The sequence below is a fragment of the Schistocerca cancellata genome, chromosome 6 (genome assembly GCF_023864275.1).
Source record: "Schistocerca cancellata isolate TAMUIC-IGC-003103 chromosome 6, iqSchCanc2.1, whole genome shotgun sequence".
NCBI lineage: Eukaryota > Metazoa > Arthropoda > Insecta > Orthoptera > Acrididae > Schistocerca > Schistocerca cancellata.
Window position 1 is genome coordinate 560159329 of NC_064631.1, and position 18683 is coordinate 560178011.

The 18683-nt window shown below is 42.8% G+C and overlaps 1 protein-coding gene across 1 annotated transcript in view; it reads left to right on the plus strand.

Annotated features, from left to right (window-relative positions):
• Positions 1-10574, plus strand: part of LOC126088425 (uncharacterized) — a 188860-nt gene extending 178286 nt beyond the window's left edge. The window contains exon 4 of the mRNA XM_049906569.1: positions 7904-10574. Within this exon, the coding sequence (XP_049762526.1) occupies positions 7904-8047 (144 nt within the window). The 3' untranslated portion in view covers positions 8048-10574. The remainder of the gene's footprint in view (positions 1-7903) is intronic.
• The last annotated feature ends 8109 nt before the right edge of the window (positions 10575-18683 follow it).

Below are 18683 nucleotides of genomic sequence, written 5' to 3' on the forward strand. Positions count from 1 at the left end.
TACACAGCACGTTCATTCACCATATTCCGCTTACGTACAGCACAAATTTTGCGATAAATCTCTCTACGCCACTAAAAACCGGATTACAGAACGGATTTCTCATTCGTCGAGTTTCCCTGTCGCAATTCTCATTCTGAACGGCGAACAACAACCAATACAGCTTTTTTTCGCTAAGTAAATTGATGTGGAGGGGGAAGAAACGAAAGAAAAGGGAAGGAACTCAAGATGTCAGCTGCATCGGGGCTTTACGCGGAGTCAGCGGCATTGAGTGAAAATGTGTACCGAACCGAGATTCTAACCTAGCATCTCCTGCTTACCAGGCAGTTGCGTTAACCACTTAGACGCGCTTGACGCCACTGACTTCGCATACAGTCCCGATGTCCTTCCTCCACCGTCCACCTTCAGTTTACTTAACATGAATCACGGCTGTGGATTCTGCGTGATTTCTGTTCTTTCGGACATGCCCAAAAGAACAGACACTATGCATTCACATAATCTAAGCACACAGACCTGCTGCGTAAGGCAGTGTAACTTATGTTCTGTCCTCGCCACTACTTCCCATGCTACATAAAAACGGAGGCTACTTTTCGGATAGCGCTCGTATATGTGTCAGTTTCTCTGTTCCGGTGGAACTTTTGTACTCAAAATCAAGAAACTTGCCTGAGTAAAACTTTCCATTCTCCAGCATTGGATTGCGCTTGATCTTGCTGCCTGCCTGGCTAAGGGATCTAGGAACTGTCAGCTGTTTATTCTTGTGCTGTGCTCGAGGAAATAGTTTAATGCAATCATTTTAGTATAGGACAGTGTTGTGCCTAGAAGATAGTGCAACTAGGATTTTACGATGTTTGTCGGTCGGTACTTCAGTCTAGTGTCTGATTTTAGAATCACGTGAATGAATGCATAAGCAGTTTCCGTCATTTTCTACAGTTTTTCCTGTTGTTAGACACGGGTTTGTCTGTTGCGCAGCATTAGTAAATACTTCACGTTCTACAAAATGAAGTTTTTCATAATATATTAAATATATTCGGAAGAAAGTACTACAGAATTTATGTGAGTGAAATTCCATATTTACAAGTATTTGTATATATATGGACAGTTAAGCCATACTTTGTCGGTCGTGCAGCATCTTCTACCTCGAAACAGAAGAAGGTCTTTTCACCATGGAGCACGTGATACTTGAAAATGAATTGAATTTCTTTAATGTCTTAAAAATTTTACTTACATGAAAATGTAAATTTGTGTTAGTTTCCAATACCTTCTGTTTCAAAATGTATTTAAGTTGTAACAACCGGTTTTTAATAATGCTTATGTTTGATATCATTGCACTTTCTGGTTATTGGTGTGTACTAGCGTGTACTGTATTAAATACAGTACTAACAAGATTTTCTCAACTGCGAAACTTTATATTTCAGTCGAATATTTGTTCCTGGGTACGTGACAGTGTTGTACCTTGGAACATGTTTTCAGATGTGGAAAAACTTTAAATTTGTGCTGTAATTTTCTCCCTTTCAGAGAAAGACTGCAACAATTAAAAAGTGAATTCCATTATTACAAAATGGAATAAGAAAATATATTAAACTTCTATCACAGAGCGAAATTCTGGAAAGTGAACCGAGGTATAACTTCTCTCTTACTCATGTGGAGGACCTCACACTTCTTATTGTTCAATATCAATCGTCACTTTTTGCACCACGAAAGTAACTTGTCTCAGTCACTTTGTCGGCGTTATGAATTTAATTACGACACCCTACCGTCTCTCCTACCTCTTCGATTTCCTTTACTCTTACAGTATTTGAAGATCAGTGCCTCATAATAAATTTTATATCGCAGTACGACGCAATTATCAAAAAAACTCTGAAACATCGTTTTTGAATATTACTAGATTTCCGAGTGGCGACAAGTGGAAATCACTTCCACATTTCGTCGTAATCACCGGTAGCTGAGTGGGCAGCGTATGGTTCTAGTACTTCTGAAGTCGCTTGTTCAGCTACTGCTGGAAATTACTTTTTAAAATTTTATATGAGGTCTATGGAAATGTTAATTAACAAATATTGAAAGATTATTTTTAATGAACATAATATTTTTTATTTAGTATCAATAACCGCATGAACATTGAAGTATTCACTATAAATTAAAATTTGGTACAGAACTGTGAAATACAAAATAAAATGAAAATACTTTTTTATTTTTAAAAAACTGCTTGTACTATTGACGTATATAATTTATTTACCCGACCGGGGTGGCCGAGCGGTTCTAGGCGCTACAGTCTGGAACCACGCGACCGCTACGGTCGCAGATTCGAATCCTGCCTCGGGCATTGATGTGTGTGATGTCCTTAGGTTAGTTAGGTTTAAGTAGTTCTTATTAAGTTCTAGGGGACTGATGACCTTTGGAGTTAAGTCCCATAGTGCTCAGAGCCATTTGAACCATTTTTTAATTTATTTAACAACACTCCTTGCAATCGTGTATCGAATAGTAATTTATTTCGATGTGATTGATAGTCAAATGTAAAAGACATTATTTTTATTAAAAAATTACGGTTCAGTATTTTTCATTAAAATTTCCATTTAATAGTAGGTATAGAATATAAATGAAAGTAACAGAAAGTTGCTGCCAGCAAGAATCGAACACACAATTCACCTTATACTGCATTTATCGCTATCTTTTGAACTACCGAAGATTTTGTGGGAAAAATATGAAACTTTCTGTCGAAAATCTTCTAATCTGAAAACAGCTGCAAACATCTGATTGCTTTTACAAATGAGTTAATGTGTTGAATATTTCCCGTTAAGAATTTAAAAAAGGAAAACAATTTGAAGAGGTTATAAATTACTTAAATAGTTTGTTGAAAGTCGCTAAGAGCTCTTATTATCAAACACTGGACGAGTATAACCTAGGAAGTTTACGCTCAGTTTTAAACAAAAGCTAGCTTTTCACGCATGTCACTGTTTATGGCATCACATCTCCTGAACACTGCGTCGTACAATAACACAGTGTGTTCCAGTTCCGTTAGGAGTGCATGTGCGTAATTCCAAACTGCAAAGTTATCTCGTGGCGAGTTGCAGCGTTACGATCCTTGAAGTTTCAGAAACACCTGTAGAAAGTCACTACCATTGCTGCAGCAGGCAACCTGGTCGCGAATGTTAACTGTACGTGTCTGGCATTCGTCGGAAAACTGCAGTGGAGCAGTGAGGCAACAAAAATTTTTAAGTCCTGCTTTCGTGAACGAGAATTCGTCGAATTCGACCAAATACCGAGAGGCAGATTCCTAGTGACTCCTCTATCACGAGACCGCAGTCCACAAAGCAAAGATTGTGCGCGAGCTTTGGGCAGAAAAAATGGATCACCGTCCTGGATCACCCACCGTATTCGCCGGATTTGGCCACAGCCGACGACTTCTGGTTGTTCCCCAAATTGAAGACGGCAATGAAAGGACTCCGTTATGACACAGTTAAGATTGTACTGAATTACTAAACGCAACTCCAAAAAAGGACTACGGTGACTTTCGAAACACTTAAAACTATTTCAGCTGTGGTTAGGTTCAGGGGAAGACTGTTTTGAATAAATACAGCGATTTTGTGAACGTAATCCATGACTTTTATTTTTCATAGCCACAGTCCTCACGGAATTGGGACACCCTGTGTGTATAATATTTGAAGGATATTCAGTGGTACATGTGGTGTCACCGCCAGACACCACACTTGCTAGGTGGTAACTTTAAATCGGCAGCGGTCCATTAGTACATGTCGGACCCGCGTGTCGCCACTGTCAGTAATCGCAGACCGAGCGCCACCACACGGCAGGTCTAGAGAGACGTACTACGACTCGTCCCAGTTGTACGACGACTTTGCTAGCGACTACACTGACGAAGCCTTTCTCTCATTTGCCGAGAGATAGTTAGAATAGCCTTCAGCTAAGTCCATGGCTAAGACCTAGCAAGGCGCCATTAACCATTTCTAGAGAGAGTCTCACTTGTATCATCAAGAATGCTGTATACAAATGATGGATTAAAGTTAAGTATTCCAGCAGCTACGTACTTTTCTTTATAGCATTCATTACGTATCCTGTTTCAGACTTAAGCAAGCCTGCGTGAAATAAACGCGTGCCTTTCGGTTACCCGTCACTGTGGACTGGCTGTCTTGTCAGTCCACTACAGTATATATTGATGCTATCTGCAAATACTGGATAAATATATAGTCTGGGAAAATTGTGCACCGTGATTAACACGTAGTTTCTAACAGCACAGAGAAGACAAAAGTCGTAGGATACTTCCTAATATCTTATCGAGCCTCCTTTTGCCCAGCGTAGCGTAGCATCTAGACGTGGCTTGCTGTCTTTATGGCCGTCAAATGGTTCAAATGGCTCTGAGCACTATGGCACTTAACATCTGAGGTCATCAGTCCCCTAGACTTAGAACTACGTAAACCTAACTAACCTAAGGACATCACACACATCCATGCCCGAGGCAGGATTCGAACCTGCGACCGTAGCAGCCGCGTGGTTCCGGACTGAAGCGCCTAGAACCGCTCGACCACAGCGGTCGGCTTTATAGCTGTCCAACACTCCGAAAGTGTTGTCAGTGCAGGATTTTGTGCACGATCTGACCTCTCGATTACATCCCATAAAAGTTAGATCGGATTCATGTCGGGCTGTCTGGGTGGCCAAATCATTCGCTGGAATTGTCCAGAATACTCTTCAAACCAATCCGAACAATTGTGCTGCATTGTCTCCATAAAAATTGCATCGTTGTTTGGGAACATGAAGTCCATCAATAGCTGCAGATGGTCTGCAAGTTGCCGAACATAACCGTTTCCAGTAAATGATCGGGTCAGTTGGACCACAGGATGTAGTCCATTCCAAGTGAACACAGTCCACACCATAATGGAGCCACCACCACCTAGCACAGTGCCTTGTTGATAATTTGGGTCCATGGCTTCGTCGGCTCTACGCCACACTCGAACCCTATCATTAGCTCTTACCAGCTGAAATTGGGACTCATGATCACGGTTCTCCAATCGTCTAGGGTCCAATGGATATGGTCACGAGCCCAGTAGAGGTGCTGCAGGCGATGTCGTGCTGTTAGCAAAGGCACTCGCGTCGGTCGTCTACTGGTGTAGCCCATTAACGCCATATTTCGCCGCACTGTTCTAACGGAAACGTTCGTCGTACGTCACACGTTGATTTCTGCCGTTATTTCTCTGTGTTGATTGTCTGTTAGCACTGACAATTCTACAAAAACGACTGAAGGCCGTCGGCCATTGCGTTGTCCGTGGTGAGAGATAAGGCCTGAAATTTGGTATTCACGACACGCTCTTGACATTGTGGATCTCAGAAGACTGGTTTCTCTAACGATTTCCGAAAGGGGATGGCTCTGAGCACTATGGGACTTAACATCTGTGGTCATCAGTCCCCTAGAACTTAGAACTACTTAAACCTAACTAAACTAAGGACATGACGCACATCCATGCCCGAAGCAGGATTCGAACCTGCGACCGTAGCGGTCGCGCGTCTCCGGACTGAGCGCCTAGAACTGCTAGACCACCGCGGCCGGCCGAAAGGGGATGTCCCACACGTCTAGCTCCAACTGCCAATCCGCGTTCAAAATCTTTTAATTCCCTTCGTTGGGCTGTAACCACGTCGCAAGTCTTATCACATGAATCACCTGTGTACAAATGAAGCGCGTCAGTTTGGAACCGCGTGACCGCTACGGTCGCAGGTTCGAATCCTGCCTCGGGCATGGATGTGTGTGATGTCCTTAGGTTAGTTAGGTTTAAGTAGTTCTAAGTTCTAGGGGACTTATGACCTCAGTAGTTAAGTCCCATAGTGCTCAGAGCCATTTTTGTACAAATGACAATTCTGCCAATGCATTTCCCTTTTATACCTTGCGCACGCGATACGACCGCCATCTGTATAGGTGCATATAGCTATCCCAAGAATTTTGTCACCTCAGTGTACCCGGATCCTATCTAAAAATACTGGATGAACATACAGTCTGGGTAATTTTACGCTGTGAGTTACGCTGCATCAAGAGTCGTACACAGTTTCTAACAACAATACTTGTCTTACTATGTTAAATCTCTAACATAAGATTGCATCTCTTAATAAGTAGATTATGACAGCATTTAAAATTTTTAATTAGATTAATAATTACACACATCGAAAAAAGTTTTGCATCACCCCGGTTCCCTGAACTCCTGAAGACAGACGTTGACTGTGGATATTGTATCAAAGACACAGTCCCTTTGACTGTTCAGAGATGTCACTAAGCCCGCCCAAAGATGTAAACAACCATGCATGAGCAGCGCCTATTAGACGGAAGGGGTCCGACAGACGATCAAAAAAATGGTTCAAATGGCTCTGAGCACTATGGGACTTAACATCTGTGGTCATCAGTCCGACAGACGATCAGTTCCAGTCATTCTACCAGGAAGGAGGTACACGGTTCGTGCTGTTCAATACCGCGGATTGATCGCGTCCGCATTATTACTTTGTGCCAGGAAGGGCTGCCTACAAGGTAAGTGTCCAGGCGTCTCGGAGTGAACCAAAGCGATGTTGTTTGGACATATAGGAGATACAGAGAGACAGGAACTGTCATGACATGCCTCGCTCAGGCCGGCCAAGGGCTACTACTGCAGTCGATGACCGCTACCTTCGGATTATGGCTCGGAGGAACCCTTACAACAACGCCCCCATGTTTAATAACGCTTTTTGTGCAGCCACAAGACGTCGTGTTACGACTCAAACTGTGCGCAATAGGCTGCATGATGAGCAACTTCACTCCAGACGTCCATGGCGAGGTCCATCTTTGGAACCACGACACCATGCAGCACGCTACAGATGGGCCCAAAAACAAGCCGAATGGACCGCTCAGGATTGGCATCACGTTCTCTTCACCGATGAGTGTCGCATATGTCTTCAACCAGACAATCGTCGGAGACGTGTTTGGAGACAACCCGGTCAGACTGAACGCCTTAGACACACTGTACAGCGAGTGCAGCAAGGTGGAGGTTCCCTGCTGTTTCGGGGTGGCATTATGTGGGGTAGACGTACGCCGCTGGTGGTCATCCAAGGCGCCGTAACGGCTGTACGATACGTGAATGCCATCCTCCGACCGATACTGCAACCATATCAGCAGCATATTGGCGAGGCATTCGTCTTCATGGACAAAAATTCGCGCCGCCATCGTGCACATCTTGTGAATGACTCCCTGCAGGATAACGACATCGCTCGGCTAGAGTGGCCAGCTTGTTCTCCAAACATGAATCTTATCGAACATGCCTGGGATACACTGAAAAGGGTTGTTTATGGACGACGAAACCCACCAACCACTCTGAGGGATCTACGCCGAATCGCCGTTGAGGAGTGGGACAATCGGGACCAACAGTGCCTTGACGATCTTGTGGATAGTATGCCACGGCCAATACAGGCATGCATCAATGCAAGAGGACGCGCTACTGGGTATTAGAGGTACCGGTGTGTACAGCAGTCTGGACCACCACCTCTGACGGTCTCGCTGTATGGTGGTACAACATGCAATGTGTGGTTTTCATTAGCAATAAAAAGGGCGGAAATGATGTTTGTTTTGACCTCTATTCCAATTTTCTGTACAGGTTCCGGAACTCTCAGGAACCGAGGTGATGCAAACCTTTTTTTATGTGTGTATATGAAATATCGAAAATCAAATCTTTGTTGCTCCTGGAAGCCGTTAGACAGACAACTTGCGGCTGTGACCATGCATCCTATTAGTCGTTTGGTAGTACAGGAGTCCAGGCACAGACCTTAAAATTGTAAGGAACCTGAAAAGGAGTAGCCCGTAATGTCGCCTTGTTGTATGCTCTGGGGATAATGCCCCAGCTCTGGGTCCCTTCCAGACGTGCTATCAGCTGTTGTGTTTTGATTGCAGCCACTGGCGCTGGTGGGGTCCCTGCTGGTGGCGGTGAGCGGCGGCGCCCTCTACATGATGTGGCGGTACCGAGAGGACGTCGAGGAACCACAGGATCCCCAGCTGGGCGCCGACCGCAACCGAGCCGTCTCCGTCGTCATCTGACCGCTGCCTGCCTGCGCACTACTTCTGCCCCTCTCATCTACCTGGTGTTCAGCACGCAGATATCTCGAGGATTCGAACAAATGCTGTGGACAATGTACAGTCTGCGACCCTACACAGTTACAACAGTGTTGTCTGTTTGTGTTCTTCACTATAATGCACGATGTATCAAATAAGTTCAATACTTTGAAATGAATCGTTTGGTGGTCGTTTCGTAATGTACAAAAGGGCCAGTCGATCCGAGTGGGCGATTGGTACGAATAGGAATTGTTGACCGAAAAGTCTTCTCTTAGTATGCAAAGAATTTAAACAATTTTGTTGCGTGTCAGCTGTACGTAGCTCAACTCAGTCACGAAATTCTGCAGTTCCATGTTGATATAGAAGTCCAGTGGCTCCAAGAGAGAACATTATATACACTCGTCTACAAATTAGAAATAAACGGTAATGCGAAGACATGGTGACGTGCATGCCCTTGAGCTGCACGTTGATGAAGTGGATCTTTGACGACTGACAACTCCCAATGGCTGATTCACAGAATGACACCTCAGAATCGAAATCTGTTTTGCCTGCAGCCGTGTAGCGATCTTACCAAGTGAAACTGCGTGTATGAGCCGACACTTATCGCTAAGGTTTGGATTCTTTATCACCAATGGGTTCCCAGAATAGCTGCATTTTCCATAACCCGCCCCATCCTCTCCATTCTGTCTTGAAATGGTGACACCTAGAAACGTCAAGTCTATCTCAGATAGGGTATGTTCCACCTCATCATACGAAATCCTGTAGCAACCTATTATCACTGTCAAAATGGATCTACACGCCATAACCAAAATGTAGCATTATACTAGGCACTCAAGCACTCCGTCTTAAGGCCACAAGTGGCCCATAGAGGCCATCCGACCGCCGTGTCATCCTCAGATGAGGATGCGGATAGGAGGAGCGTGCGATCAGCACACCGCTCTCCTGGTCGTTATGATGGTTTTGTTTGACTGGAGCCGCTACTATTCGGTCGAGTAGCTCCTCAATTGGCATCACGAGGCTGAGTGCACCCCGAAAAATGGCAACAGCGCGTGGCGGCCCGGATGGTCACCCATCCAAAGGCCGGCCACGCCCGACAGCGCTTAACTTCGATGAGCTGACGTGAACAGGTGTATCCATTGCGGCAAGGCCGTTGCCTGTTATACTAGGGCGTTCTGAAAAATAATGCCCCCGAATTTTTTGTGAGAAAACTTTCAAAGGTTTTTAAGTAAAACGAACATTATTAACATTCTGCATCTTTATTCTTCATGTTTACATATTTATTTCTCAACATAGTCAGCCTGCGCGACGAACATATTTCTCCCGACGAGAGTCCAGTTTGTCAGTACCGTCACTGTAGAATGTTTGACTTTGTTGACAGAGCCACGACCTCGTCTTTGCTTGCACCGCTTCCCAACTTCAAAAGTGGCGTCCTCGAAGATGTTGTTGAAGTGTTGCAAACAGATTAAAATAGGATGGGGCCAAGTCGGCTGTATGGAGGATGATCGATGACAGTGAATCTAAGGCGTCGGCTTGTTGCAAAAGTCGCAGCGCTTTGGTCTGATATTGTTTTGCTCAAGGAGAGGGTGCTCCATGTGTGGACGAACCCTCCGAATTCCAAACCCGACTGCGGCCCACTGTTTATCACGCACCGACGTAGTTACGTTACACACCCCCGTGTTGAACGATACAATTCAGAGCCCTCTAGCGGCAGAAGGCTGCAAATACATAGACGGGAAGAATAAAGATGTTCAATGTTAATAACGTTTGTGTTATTTAATAATCTTTGAGTTTTCACATAAAAATTTCGGAGGCCTCACTTTTCAGCAAGCCCTCCTTTACCGAATGGCGGGTTTGTGGGTTTGCGAAGATTTGCGGAAATACGATATCACTTAAATGTGTGGATCCATATTTCTGGAACTACAGTAGGTGCTAATCATGATGGCGAAATTCACTTTTTAAAATGTTTCCTTGCCGGTCCTTATCTTCCCGTCAGAGATTCTCCTATCGTAGAAGGATTCTTAAAGATATCGCACCATAGTCAATATTGTTAAGTACTAATTTAAGGCCAAGAAACACCTTTATTCGAGTTGAATGTTACATCGATCTGTGTAACAAGGACTAAGTATACGAACTGAGCTGATCTGTGTTAACAGCAGGTTCCTTTCGTACGCCTACCACAATGCAGTTGTGTAGAGGATATGTCAGTAGGTGAACAATTTTGTTCATGCAAATTACGAAAGCCAGTTGGTTTACAATTATTTTTTCCACAAAAAATAAGTTCTGCCTAATATTCTCCGCAGTATATTGATCATGTATTCTGCGGAGAAAGATTTCACATTAACACTAGACGAGTCAAGTAATGACATGCACGTCTAAATTAATTTTTAATAATTAGCCCATAACCTCTCACAACCTTTCCATGAATCATCTTTCTCATTGAATTTAATCTCAAAGGAGAGATTCTTTTGTAAATAAAACACTTCTGGAGACATTTGTGTAAATGTTCTGTAAAATCCGTACTCATCTGTCAATATGTATTTATTATGTTTCAAATATATGTCTTTTATCAAATGTATTGTGTTATGGAAGTTTTTGAATTTTCTTCTTTCAGTTAGTCGTCAGTTATATACTACGAAGAACCACGCAAAAAATCATGAATTCTAAGTTGTTGTAAAGTAAAGGTGTGCATTCCTGCTGACGGCTACGCCAGGAAGAGGGAAAATTAAGGTTTAACGGTCCCGTCTACGTCGAGGCCATTAGGGACAGAGCAGTGGCTCAGATTTTCTTAAGTATGGGAAAGGAAATAGGCCATGGTCTTCCAAAGGAACCATCCCAGCGTTGCCTCGTGCGATTTAGGGAAATTACGGAAACCTAAATCTGGTGGAGCAAACGTGGATTTGAACCATCGTCTTTCTGGATGCCAGTCCAGTGCGCTAACCACTGTCTCACCTCGCTCTGTGACGACATCGGAGATCCTTTATGGACGAGTAGGACCACATACGTCGTACATGAATCTCATTTTTGTTTGCTTCTGGAGAAATGATGGAGGGGAGCGTAGTTTGAGCACTGCAGTGCCTCATTGGGAGGTGCCTGTCTCTGTGACTGCGAGCAGACAAGGCGAGAGACAGTAGTAAGTGGAATCTGAAGAGGTTGAACCAGGCGTCCGAAAGCTGGTGTTCCTTGAACAGATAGTTAAGCTGAGCTTAGGCGTAAGCCAAGATGTTTGCTAGCGTCTAGACCGGTGTTACATGGTAGCTTAAACGTGTCCACATTCGTAACTGCCAGCTTCAAACGCGTGCTTGTGCTAGCTTATTTGAGCGTCCGTGTGGGAATTATGTGTAAGCATTGTAACGATACAAGTGGCTAGAGGTTGAATGCTTTTCGAGTAAGCAGACTTACGTAGAACAGGATACAGACCAATGAGTTATTATCGCGAGGTCGCAGCGCGATTTTGAACCAATGGTACCAATTACCACTTTTTCGCAGCAATCTTGCCGATCAACGCGAGGCAGCAGCGTTGTGGGAGGATTGAGCACCGCACACAATTCACAATCCTAGCAGCAGCTGCCATCGGCCTTCTGTGGACATATTAAAATATCTTGAAATACTGGACAGCTCTTGCACCACGGTGAAGAGCCCCATTAATGAGATTGTAGCCCTTTCAAAAGTTACCACCTTCCTTACCTCTATCCTCTTTCCATGTATCTCACTTCGGTCATTAACCATTTTATTTACTATTTAAGTTATTACCTGGGGGTTTACCTAGTGGTTGTAGGGGGGCTCTTATTGTTTATTTAGGCTCTAATTTATTACGCTTTTAACTATCCTCATTGCTGTGGTTTAACAACGAATGAGGACACCCTTTTCCTTATTGCTGTAATTTACTATCCTCATCACTACAATTTATTACGAAACATGGCTGGCACAACCAAACATGGCTGCTCAAGATAAGTTAGCCACTATTGTAACAGTGGACATAACCCAGTGCAAATAGAGCAGGAAATTAAAAGATACAAGTAAGATAGCTTGCGTACTGCGTAATCTACATCTTTAGGAACGTTTTTGGTTGGTTTAAATGGCTCTGAGGACTATGGGACTTAACATCTGAGGTCACCAGTCCACTAGAACTCAAAACTACTTAAACCTAACTAACCTAAGGACATGACACACATCCATGCCCGAGGCAGGATTCGAACCTGCTACCGTAGCAGTCGCGCGGTTCCGGACTGAAGCGCCTAGAACCGCTCGGCCACAACGGCCGGCTGAACGTATTTGGGTTCTTCCAGATATGTATGTGGTAGTATTACCCCGTCAGAGAGTATGTAGACCGCTGTCACAACGAGAAAATAAACTGCTAAAACTATACAGAAAATTCAGTCGTACGAAATTTCCTATCACATTCCCAGAAAATCCGTGAAGTGCAAGTAGGTCTCGCATACGAGGTGACCATGCAGCTCGTTGGAATGAAATTACAATGAAATGAATACTCCTAGCTGCACACAGGCGTTGATATAAGTCAACGGGGACAGATGGAAGTGTGTGCCCCGACCGGGACTCGAACGCGGGATCTCTTGCTTACATGGCAACCGGTCTATCCATCTTTTTTTTTCCATTTTGTTCGATATAGTTCGTTGCGTCTGGGCAGACGTCACAAGACATCCGTTCAAGTTGATCGTTGATTCTTTGACTCAAGTTTTTTTTATAACCATTTGAGCCACCGAGGACACAGAGGATAGCGCGACTGCAGGGACTTATCTCTGGCACGCCTCCCGTGAGACCCATATTCCCAACTTATTACGCGCGGATTTTTGCCAATTCCCGTAAGAGTTCGGGCACTGTTTGTGTATCCGCACCGAAGAAGACGATGGTCAACTTTCGGACATGTCCGAAAGAACAGATACCATCGGTGACCATGCAGCTCGTTCGAACGAAATTACAATGACTTATATCAACGCCTGTATGCAGCTAGGAGTATTCATTTCACTGTAATTTCAAAACAAAACAATTTTTTTTCGTGTGAAATAATTACAAATTAATAATTCTCGGACTTTTTTCCGTTACTTGTTCTGTGAAACCTTGATACTTGCGAATTTTCTTGATTCTAGATCAACGGGAAGTGCTCTATAAATTTCGACGAGTGAGCTTGCGAATATAAAATATGTGACTTAAATGCCCATATCTTTTGATTGCACTGACTCAGAAGCTTCAATTTTTTACTCTTCCAAGGGCTCGTAGACCATAATATGCGACACACAAGTCTGTTACTACGAAAAAAAGTGTTGTTAACAGTCGGACAGGCAGATGGACGACAACGTAGTGGTATAAGGGTTCCGTTTTGAACGATTTAGGTACAGAACGCATGGTAGTCAGTAGCACTTACCACTCAGCTACAGAGACAGATGCACACTGACAGGCACGCTATAATAAACTATGTATATGAACGCCAGTGCTTATAGAATGACTTGCAAAAACTTATTCATTGTACAGAGGCTATAGCTCAGAAACATGTAGTAACAAAATGATGGTATGTACAACTCATATACAGGGTGGAGAAAACTTGTGTTACGAAATTTTCACCCTGGATAGCTGATGCCAGTAGGAACCAAAATTACTAATGTTGCATAGGTCGACAAGGCACCATTTTTAAACTACGGAAACTTGGAGCCGCGCGCTCCTATTGGCCGCGGGATTGCCCTGTCGCCGGATGCTCTGGACAACGCATGGCCGCGAATGCTTTGTCTGCTAGCGATCTCGATGTATCCAAGATGAGGGGCGTTTGTATGTGTGAACCGCCAACCAAACCGCTGCCCGTCAACCGACGAACGGCATCGGGGCAATCCCACGACCAATCAGCTCGCGTGGCGCCAAGTTTCTGTAGTTTGTGCGTTGTCGACCTACACAATATTAGCAGTTTTGGTTCCTACTGGCATCAGCTATCCAGGGTTAAAATTTCGTGAGACAATTTTTCTCCACCCTGTATAACTGGAACCCAGGATAACAATAATAACCAAACAAGGATGTAACATATGCTTTCCAACAATTAGGAACTAAACAAATGTGAGGGATTCCACTATCACTCATACATGTCTGTCCTGCCGACGTGGCTGGGATGGTGCACTCATTACAAAAGGCATCCTGTGTGGAGTTTTGGGTCATATTGGGAATGGCTATAAAACAACGGAGCAACTAGTGTAAAACATTTTACTTCAAAATCATAAATACGTACTTATTGTCAACCTTAATATACTCCACTCCTCTGCCCTTACAACGCTCCATACGAATTTTCCATTGATGGAAACAGTATTGGAAGCATTATTTTATTAATGGCTGTGATTTTTACCAACTGTAGTACTTATTTTTCAGAATAAATTTCAGTCATTAGTTGCAAAAATTTCATTACGCATTACCAGTCTCGACAAATTAATTTGTCAGCTTCAGAAGCCTATAAAATTAGGGATACTGTATATCTTCAGACTTTATGTATACAAAGTAAAGTATAAAAAGTATATTACAGAAATTTACTTAGTTTAGCAGACAGTCAATATCTTCTTCATAGAAGCGTAATGCCATGGTATGTTCAGAAATTGATGAATTGTATGTTATTATTTTAAACACTGTTTGATAACTTACAATAGCTGAATCACATATATGTATCTGCTCTGCTAGCAGCAAGGAAGATATATAAAAGCATGTATAAAAATATAACCAAGACATATAAAGACCTTCTATATCATACATTTAAAAACAGACACTGTTTTGACTGCATATTATCTTTTATAAAATGTGAAAATTATTCCACCCCTTTCTAATATTAGAATTATGTGTCACGTTTCTTCGAATGAATTATATATAAATTCCTTATGTGACTTGTTTATATTTTTACATACGCTTTTATATATGTTCCTTGCTGCTAGTACAACAGATAGTTATATGTGATTCAGTTACTTTAATTTGTCAAACAGTGTTTAAAATAATCACATACAATGTGCCAATTTCTGAACATAGCATGGCATTATCCTTCTATGAAGCAGATATTGACTGTCTACTAAACTAAGTAAGTTTCTGTAACAATATTATAGAAGGAAAGTCGGTACTCACCATATAGCGGAGATGCTGAGTCGCAATAGGCACAACAAAAAGATTCACACAATTATAGCTTCCGTCCATTAAGGCCTTTTTTTTCCTAAGCAAGTTTCTGTAATATACAGGGTGTTTCAAAATGAAAATACGGGTTTTAAGGCTTTCTAGCATTTATTACATTTAACTTACATTACTTACTTTATTACATTTAATTTACAATTATAAATAATACATTAAATGAGAGAGCAACTATAACAGTCTTTCTTAAAAGTGTTCAATGTGAGCACCATCGTCACAAATCGAGGCGATAGGCGAGCTTTTCCGAAACCTTCATCACTATGTCTATAGTAATTGTTGCAACAGTGCTGTTTCTGAAGTCAGATAGATCACTTGATAGCGGAGACATATACACATCATCCTTTATGAATCCCCAAAGGCAAAAATCGCAAGGGGTCAGATCGTGTGTGATCACGAAGATCATATGAAACTAGCTATGTCATCCCGCCCCTTGCGGCCAATCCAGCGGTCGGGTATAACGTCTTTAACCAGTCGCATGCTGAGTTATGCCAGTGGGATGGCACACCATTTTGCTTCTGAGAAACACCAGTTACAGTTGCTTCGCCGAAAAAGTCGAGAGGAGTCTCGTTGCAACTGCACCATCTCATGGCGATTTGCTTATCCCAGATACACACATTACGTGTGTTCACCACTGAAGACGACACGATCCAGAAAATCTTAATCTCATGCAGCAAAATTTCGTTTGCAAAGCTGGCACGTAAACCGTAGTATGTAGGCTTTAGAGCTTGTAACAACTGCGAACGACAGGGACCAACTGATTTCTTGGGACTACGTGTGATAGACTGGCGCTCGTTCCAGGTGTTTTTCATTTACTCTTGGTCGTTCATACTCTTCCCTTTGCGCACGGGTATATGTTTGAGTTGCTCTTTCATTTGATGTATTATTTATAATTATAATTTGAATGTAATGAATGGAAATGAGCGTTTGGCGTCATTGGCCGTGAGGTCCCTTATGGGGCAGGTCTGGCCGCCTTGGTGTAGGTCTTATTACATTCGACGCCACATTGGGCGACCTGCGCGCCGGATGGGGATGAAATGATGAAGACAACATAACATCCAGTCCCTGAGCGGAGAAAATCCCCGACCCATCCGGGAATCGAACCCGGGCCCGTAGGACGGCAATCCGTCACGCTGACCACTCAGCTATCGGAGCGGACAATGTAATAAATGCTACCAAGCCTTAAAACCCATACATTCATTTTACCTGTACTTTTTATATTTGACATAGATGTATACCCAAGGTCTGACGATTTATTATATCCTAATTTTGTAGTCTTCTGAAGCTGACAAATTAATTTGTCGAAACTGGTAAAGATAATAAAATTTACTTGCAACTGATGACTGACATTTATTCCGAAAGAAAAAGGTGCTTGAAGTCTTTCTGCCGGCCGGGTTGGACGAGCGGTTCTAGGCACTACAGTCTGGAACCGCGCGACAGCTACGGTCGCAGGTTCGAATCCTACCTGGGACATGGATGTGTGTGATCTCCTTAGGTTAGTTAGGCTTAAGTAATTCTAAGTTCTAGGGGACTGATGACCTCAGAAGTTAAGCCCGATAGTGTTCAGAGCCATTTGAATTTGTTTGAGGTCTTTCTCTGTGAACTCCTTGATGACGAGTACTATTTTTTCTTTCACTACTTCAACGGACTGAAATCTCGTTCTTTTTAATGCAAATTTAACCTTGAGAAATAGATAAAAGTCACATGTTACTAGGTCAGGCTAATGAGGTGGGTGGTTTAATATTAGGAAGCCGTACTTCGCTAAAAGCGTCTGAACAGACAATGCAATATGAAACGGTGCGTCGTCTTGGCGCAGAACCCATCATTTGTTCTTGCACAACTCGGGTAGTTTTTTTTTCTTATTTTCTCACGGAGATGAGCAAGAATCTCAGGGTGGTAATGCTGATAAATAGTTAGACCTTCAGAACCCAAGTGAAGATGCACAGTTGCGTGAACATCGTAAAAAAGATCATTACCATTTTGAATCTTCATTTGCTAATTCGAGGTTTTTTCGCCTATCGGTAAAGTTGGCCCTTCCAGTGTATGGATTGGCGATCAGTTATCGTTCATAAGTGAAAAACCAAGATACGTCACATGTTATCACTCTTTCAAAAAAATTAGGATCATTTTCAATGGTATTCCAAGTGTCAGCACAACATTTTCAATAGCTTCTTTTTACTCGATCATGAGAATTTTTGGCACCAGTTTCACACACACTTTTTTCACGTTAAATTGGTTATTTAATATTTACGTTAGGCATTTTTTGTCAATTCCTACAGTTTCAGCAATCGATCAAGTACTCAGCCGACGATCAGATCGAATGAGATTACCTATTTCTTCGATATTCTCGAACGTTTTTGAAGTTGAAGGGTGTCCCGGGCGTGAATCATATTCAGCGTCTTCCCAGCCATCTCAGAAACCCTTGAACCACTCAAAAACTCGCGTACGTGATAAACAGCCTACGCCATGCACTACTTTTAGTGAAAGAGGCTTCAGTGGCAGTTTTTCCAAGTTTCACTGAAACTTCACACAGTTCGTTTCTTTATTATTACACTTATCTTTTTCCAGTAAAACAAAATAACAGCTGCGTAACGCAGACGTAGGCCACGGCCACCACAGAACACCAATATAGTAGAAGTGCAAAGACCAAGTTATTATACGGAAACACAGAACGACACCAGCGCTAATTGTGGCCTGGCTGTGAACTTCAATACGAAAAAATATGGCGCGAAAATCTCTTATGTTTATTTCTAAATACGCGAATTAGATGACAATATTTTTCATTTAATCTTTGCATGTGGGCCGCATAGTGCAGTAATAAAGGATTTTGAGATCTTGCAAAGTAATATATAAAAGAAATCTCAATCAAAAACAAACATTAACTACTCGTAGCTGCAGTTTACATTGTGAAAATTTTCGTAAATTACGACGTCACCTTTTGACTGTGAATTTTTTTGTAAAACTCAATATTGCGATTTTGGCCGTGTAGCCATTATCATGTGGAAATAAACGAGCTTTAGCACATGTCAGACTAAAAAATCATCTGACACTGCATGCATATATAAATGATTTTTACGTTTCCACATATCCTAACCCCCCCCCCCCCATGAACCATGGACCTTGCCGTTGGTGTGGAGGCTTGCGTGCCTCAGCGATACAGATAGCCGTACCGTAGGTACAACCACAACGGAGGGGTATCTGTTGAGAGGCCAGACAAACGTGTGGTTCCTGAAGAGGGGCAGCAGCCTTTTCAGTAGTTGCAAGGGCAACAGTCTGGATGATTGACTGATCTGGCCTTGTAACAATCACCAAAACGGCCTTGATGCGCTGGTACTGCGAACGGCTGAAAGCAAGGGGAAACTACGGCCGTAATTTTTCCCGAGGGCATGCAGCTTTACTGTATGATTAAATGATGATGGCGTCCTCTTGGGTAAAATATTCCGGAGGTAAAATAGTCCCCCATTCG